Raw genomic sequence first — 7,147 nt, 5'->3', positions numbered from 1 at the left:
AGGCTTTGGCCCATGTTTTTGTAACACAGCCCCCCTTTTTGCCTGCTTATGGACCCTGGGAGATTTCTACACAAGTGACTCCTCCACTGACCACCGCAGGGTGGTGAAGGGTGTGGTCTTCATTGAAGTACCTATAGCACCTTTTTCTCCTTTAAGCTGTTAAAGTCTGTTATGCCTTACAGGTTGATTTAAAACCAAATACCATGTGTGGCCGCAGATAACGTCATTAAGTAAAATGACCTAGACACACTAAAAATGCTCCCTGGATCCTGGGGAGATGGGCTCCAGAGACCATCAGGGCTCTGCGGAGCACCTGTCTCTTCTTTTTCTCAACATACCACTCTCTGGGGCCTTTGCCCCACCTGTGGAGTATAAAAAGCTAGGAAAGCCTGAGGATGGAGTTCTGACACTGATGAGGTCTGTGGATGTCCATTTCAGGGACAACTCAGACTTCTATTTTACTAAAACTGAGAGCTATCACTCAGAAATTCCCCTAACTGTGTGTTCATTGGGCAAGCTAAGCAGGTAGTAAGTATTTTTCCAATCCTGATCGGCAGGACCCTTGGTAGCAGGAAAAGCCTGGAATTGGCTCTGTTATAATACAATGGCCGAATAAGTCAACATTGTAAGTGGGCAAAAGAAGAAATGCCAAGATTTTGGAGATGTTAATATTGGTACACTCAGGTACTGTGATGGGTTTTGTGGACTACCTCACCCCACCCTTTCCCAAGGGCGTATGTAAACATATTTTGGCTCATCATTGTCTATTAACCAAATATGTCATAACTTTCAGAAGGCAATTTGATAGTGAGAATCTAATGCCTTAAAAATGTTTATAGTTGGAGGTCCAGTAATTCCACTCCTGGGAATTTAGCCTGAAGAAATAATTCTAATGCATGAAAAAGCTTTCTGTGCAATGTTATTCATTATAACAATGACTCAATTGACACAAAATAAATATCTAACTGTAGTGAAAAGTAAAACCCTGATATTCTGGGTTTTCAGTTTGATCTTGTTGGGAAGGAATCCTTAAAACTTATGTATCTAAAATTCCCACAATCAAATATAAAAAGAAAGGTACAGCTATGCTTTGAAGTATAAATAAATAAAACTATTTTCAAAATGTAATAACATGAAACATGTTTACAACGTTATAATAACTTTATACATGGTGAGATGGTCACTTTCCTGGAATGATTAGAAGCCGCCATGTTCTCAAACATTAATCATTTGAAATCTCCTAATATTATCAATCTTGGGAAAATGGTGGAAATGGGAAATAAAGATATGTATGCAACTTCGCATAAAGATTACAAACTGAGAATATCTGATTTTCTTCCTTTCCAAAACTGCACAAAGGCTGTGGTGAAGGTTTTGTTTTGTTTTAATGGTATAATTTTACTAGGATGGGAAGAGACACAAGCAAAATGTTGAAAATTGCAAAGCTAATGGAATATGGCCACAGAGCAATTGACCTTGCAGACTAGGAATCTTAATTTAAAAATGGCAGCAGAGAATCCAAGACCAACTGGACCATGAGGGCAGACTCTTCAAAAAGCTCAAGTACTATGAGCTGTAAAACAAGTTGAGAATCCACAATCCAAAATCTAAAACTTCCTAAACAGCAACATGATGCCTCAAGTTACCCTGCACACGTTGTTTTTCACTGCATCACTAGTATGGCATATATATTTTTACTGCTAAGTACTTAATGTGTGAATAAGTGTAAGAAAATGCTTATCAGTAGCACATAAATTTAGAGTCAGGAATGATGGCGATGCCAGGAAAATACAGATTGTCCACGTGGGTGGATGACATAATGACACCCTTTCTTTCTGATGGTCCAGCATTCACTAGCTTTGTTTTAAATTGTTAAATTATTAAAACACATTGTATAAAATTACCCTTAGGGTATTTTTATAAGATGTATATGAAACATAAATGAAATTCATGTTTGGACTTGAGTACTATCCCAAACACATTTCATTATGTAATATACAAATATTTAAAAATATTCAAAAATCTGAAACCCAAAATACTTCTGGTCCCAAGAATTTTGCTGTTTTGCTCTTGTGGGGAGAAGATGGTATATTCAACTTGTATATCTGAAAATGGGGTAAAAGAGATCAAAGCTGAATTTGAAAGGATGGAGGAAAGCTGTTTAAGAAGGAGGCAAATCTCTAGGCCCCATCCTCAGTCCCCCAGTACAGGGTGATATTTCCACCTGGGAAGAAGTCTGGAAGTTTCTGAGAAGGTTAGGCAGAAGTCCCTGGGCTGGCACAGATGAGGGTGGGGAAATGACCCAAAGTAGTGGAGTTAAGTAAAGCTATGCATACTGAATGCAGAATCCAGCCCCTTCCCTCTCTCTAATCTAAATTCTAGAATCTTAAGAAGTACACCATTCCTATTCCCTATAGGGATCAGAGTCCACACACACATACAAAATCCAGTACTCCACTGTTGAAAACATAATCCACTCTAGCCAGTTCAGGCAGGACAGAGTCTAGCAAAAGATACTCTGTAGACACAGATACTGAGCAACTAGAGTGCTTATTCAAATCTGTTGTATGGTATCTACTGAGGCAAGACCCAGTGTTTAAGGTTGAGTTATCTAGGAAAAGAAGCTGAGATGGAGTTTGGCATTCAGGATATTCATTAAATTTCACACCATGAAATAAAGGAGAAAAATAAAGGATTAAGCTGAGGGAGAGGGTGGGATATGCTTCAGACCCATTAAACCCTTGGTCAGCCCCCCAGTCACACTGTAGCACATGTGATGTATTGCAGTTGTTCCCTCACTATAGCGAACTGTGACTGCAGTTTGCTACAACTAGACATTCCATCCCAGAAATATACCCAATAGAAATGTGTATGATGTATGTACATTTTCAAAAAGAAATGTACACAGGCTGTGCTTGGTGGGTTATGCTTGTGATGCCAGTACTTGGGGAGGCTGAGGCAGAACTGCTTGAGCCCAGGAGTTTGAAACTCACCCAGGCAACATAGCAAAGCCCCACAATACCTCAAAAAAAAAGAGAAGAAGAAAGAGGAGAAGGAGGAAGAGGAGAGAAAGAAGAAAGGGAAGGAAGGAAGGAGGGAGGGAGGAAGGGAGGAAGGGAAGGTACGCAATGTTCACAGCTGCACTATTAACAATCACCCCAGAAAACTACGAGATGCCTACAACAATAGAACAGATAAATGATTTGCAATACAGCCATACAGTGATGTGTGCAAACTAAAACCACATGCAACAATATGGATGAACCTCACAGTGTTGAGCAAAAAGGCCAGGCATAGAAGAACACATAAAGTATGACTCTCTTTATATAAAGTTCAAAAATACATAAAATCCAATCTAGACGCAGTGACTCATGCCTGTAATCCAGGTACTCTAGGAAGGGGATGGCGGGTGGATTGCTTTAGCTCAGGAGTTCAAGACTAGCCTAAGCAAGAGTGAGACCCTGTCTCTACTAAAAAATAGAAAAATTAGCTGAGCGTGGTGATGTATGCCTTTAGTTCCAGCTACTTGGAGGGCTGAGGCAAGAGCATCACTTAACCCTAGGAGTTTGAGGTTCCTGTGAGCTATGATGCTATGGCATTCTAGCCTGGGGCAACAGAGTAAGACTCTGTCTCAAAAATAATAATGATTTTGAAAAGAACAATCTAAGCTGTTACACGTTGCAGTAGTGGCTATTTTTGTACAGGTAGTGACAAGAATGAAGTACCCTTCAAGGGCCTTCTGGATTTCTCTTTCTTAGACGGGAGGCTAGCTACAGTGTGTTTTCTTGGAGAAAGATCATTGAACTGCACACTTACGACAGACGTGTCTCTAGCTATGTACGCTATGCTATACATCAGTAAAATTTTTTTAAATTATTGGGAGGCTCACAGAAAGGTAAAAGGTAGTATACAGTTCACAACATTTCCGGGAGGACCAAGAACAAAGTAACTAGGGCTATTGTAGTGGGGAAAAACATTCAAGCGGAGGGAGAAGGTGGCACACCGCAGAACAATTTAATGAACACTTCTCTATATCTGAGTGCTCCTCAACACTCAGGGTTGGATACCGGATACTCCCCCCAAAGCTGGCACAGGAGGATCAGATGCTTCTGCCACAGGGCTTACCAGCTCAGATCTGCCCGTGTCTGACTAACACCTCCCATTACTCTTATTTGCATCCAGGTTTATTGTAAGTACAACAGCCTGGCAGAATGAAGGTCACGTGAAAATCTCAGATGCAAGGGCGACCAGGAAATGTAGTTTTTAGTTTTCCAATCCCTACAATAAGTCAAAAGTGGAGTGGAGGGGTGCCGGTGAGTTTGTCTACATTATTAACTATTGTTACAATTGGTGCTTTTATGATGGGAACACTACGCTTTTAAACCAAATTCTACCTAATGCAATAGTTTTCCTCCTTATTACCTATATCTCATCAGGTGAAATTCAATGCCTCGCACAGAAAATGCGATGGACTTTCAGCAAAGTCAGTCATGGTGGTGAAGATTTCTTAGGCCAGTTAAAATTCCCAGGAAGTTTTTCCTGAATCCCACCTTCTAAGAAAATGAGCACCTGTTCATAAAAAGAAAAAGGGACAGGTCTTTTCTGACTCACACTTTTTTCCATTGCCTCTTGCCTTTCCCCTATGCAGAAGAGTCCCAGAAAAATGGAAAAGAACTTCTAGCTGAAGAAAAGATATCTATTCCTGAAAATCTAGAGGACCTGGCTGACCTGACTGTGAAATGTAAGTGCCGAGCATCAAATGCTGGCTCCAACAGGTGACAAATGATCCTTTTGAATCAGCAGATATAGAGGGAGTGAAAAGTTGTGGCTGTGGCAAAGATCAACCAGTAACTGGGACTTCATGATCAGCCTCAGCTCCTTTCTTCTCCCGCCCTGCTCTGTCCCAGAACCCCCAATATGGTCTTATCTGAATCTTGAGTCCATCTGTACAAGACCACAAGATGCATGAGCAGCCTCAGCCATGCTGTGAGAATCTGGATTTAGTTGTGCAGCCCAAGACCTAAAATCTCATGAGCTAGGGATTAGCCAAGGATATCCAGTCATCACCAGGGCCGTATTCTCCCCTGACTGTGCTCCCTCTGCCCTGAAGACAGGCACAGATGTCTGATTCCATTTTCCATTCCCACTAGAGCTCCCAGATTTTTTGGCCTAGCCATATCTCCACCTCTGCCCCTGACCACTCTCGGCTGCTTCCTGAGGTCTGCTTTATGAGCAGCTGGCTAGTTCTGTCATCGTGTTAGTTTCTAGCCACATCTTACATATCATCTACCTGTTACCACGTCTTGCTGACAAAGCACTTCATCCAAACCAAAGCCACTGCCTTGAAAACACAAAGATCCAGCCCTCAGCCAAATCAGATACAAAACTCTGATTTCTTCTTCCTCTTCCCCGTCAACCCATGAAACAGGTCCCAGGGGTCATTTTGAAGCTCTCCACTTGACAATAGAGTCATTGGCCCCACAGGGGCCACCTCTGTCGGGAATGGCGGAGATGTGGGTTCAGTACATGACAGATCACCTATTTGCTTTCCTCACGTTAAACAGCAGCAGCAGTAACAGCTCCTCTTTCTAAATAGCCATGTGTAAAGCTGGGCTGTGTGCTTCACAAAAATCCACCCACTTAATCCTCATGACAACCCCGCACGGTTGGTACAATTAACCCCCCACTTCATACATGAGGGATAGAGAGAGACAGGATATAAAAGAGAGAGAGAGAGACAGGATCAGAGAGGCCAAGGGACGCCAAGTCACACAGGAGGTTGAAAGCACTTTTTGTGACATGAAACAACACCCTGCACCCTATGTGTGCATCTCCTGGATGAGCAATGGAGACATACTCTGTGCTCTATTGACGAGATTTTCACAGTGAGGCTGCAAAGCCACTGAATGAGGGGTGTGCCCAGAGAGAAGGGTCATTTCTCCCCACATTCATTCCCCAAGAAATAGAGGGGTCCTCCTTGGAGATAGAAACCAAGGAGGCAAGCAGGGAGGCACACCGAAGCTTTTTCATGTGTTTCCTCTTGACCCTGGACTGGACCTTGTAGTCAAGTATGGATGACAGAGGTGGCCTCATCACCCCTGCTGTACACAGGAGCATCACCTTCCTTCCACCTCCCTGTGTCCTTCTGCCTACAACAATCTCTATTTTCTCTACCTATGGAAAATTACTTCATTTGAGAAGCCTGATCCTCTATCTCCTTGGTTCTGAAGAATTAATCTTTTTTTTTTTCCCCTTTGTGCTCTGTCATCACGGTGCTGTATTATAACCAAGTGTTTATAAAGAGGCAGTGTCATATTGTGGGAAAAGCTTTGAAACAGGAGTTTTCATGACCTGGATTATGGGGCTGTCACTTACTAGCTCTGTGATCTTAAACAAGGCTCTTGCTCTCATCTGTAAAATGCAGATAACACCGCCTCATCTGCTTTGCAAACAGGGCTAAATGAGATGTTTGTGGAAGTACTTATAAATTCTCAAGCCTACTGTCTGGCTTGGTGGCTTTTGTTTTTGTTTGGTTTTTTTGTTTTGTTTCATTTTGTTTTTTGCTTCTCCTTCTAGACTGTGAGGGTGGAGACCTGTCTGAAGGGGTTTTATATTCCCTTTGGTGCCCACAGAGAGTCTGCCTGCTCCAGTGCTCAGCTGGGGGTGGGCTTTCAATAAATGTTTATTGAAATTAAAATAATACAACTGTGAAAGGTGGGATCGCTCATCCTTAACGCACAAGATTTAATCACCACATCTCTCTCTCCCTCCTGTGTGTGTATGTGTGTGTGTGTTCCACTCCTGATGTCATCCTTTCTTCTGAGCTGTGGCATTCCAGCCCTGCAGAGAAATTCTGAAGCTGATTGACAGAGCCAGACAATGACTATAAAAAAGAAGTCATTTCTCCAAGTTGACGCTGCCAGCAGGGTTTTGTTGTTGTTGTTCACCTGGACCCACTGTGGCCAGCCCTGCGCCTTTCAAATCAGGACAGACCCAGCTTGATGTGCAGGTGGAGAGCAGCAGAAGCGATACTGAGATTTATACCCCAGCTAGGTGGGTCGGCTCAAAGCCAGATTCCACGAGGCTCAGTGCAGTCTGCATTCAAGGCTTCTGTGCCCAAATGAAGTCAGAGTTCACAAATAAGACC

General features: G+C 42.6%; 1 protein-coding gene across 1 annotated transcript in view; it reads left to right on the top strand.

Annotated features, from left to right (window-relative positions):
- The first annotated feature begins 4,467 nt into the window (after positions 1–4,467).
- LOC100952978 (nuclear cap-binding protein subunit 1-like) overlaps positions 4,468–7,147 on the top strand; it is a 64,474-nt gene continuing 61,794 nt past the window's right edge. The window contains 2 exon segments of the mRNA XM_012804899.1: positions 4,468–4,483; positions 4,649–4,775. Of these exon segments, the coding sequence (XP_012660353.1) occupies positions 4,468–4,483; positions 4,649–4,775 (143 nt within the window).

Source organism: Otolemur garnettii, unplaced genomic scaffold (genome assembly GCF_000181295.1).
Source record: "Otolemur garnettii isolate 467f Iridium unplaced genomic scaffold, OtoGar3 scaffold00002, whole genome shotgun sequence".
In the NCBI taxonomy this organism is placed as follows: domain Eukaryota; kingdom Metazoa; phylum Chordata; class Mammalia; order Primates; family Galagidae; genus Otolemur; species Otolemur garnettii.
The sequence above is the reverse complement of the archived record's forward strand: the minus strand, read 5'-3'. Positions and strand labels throughout refer to the sequence as shown.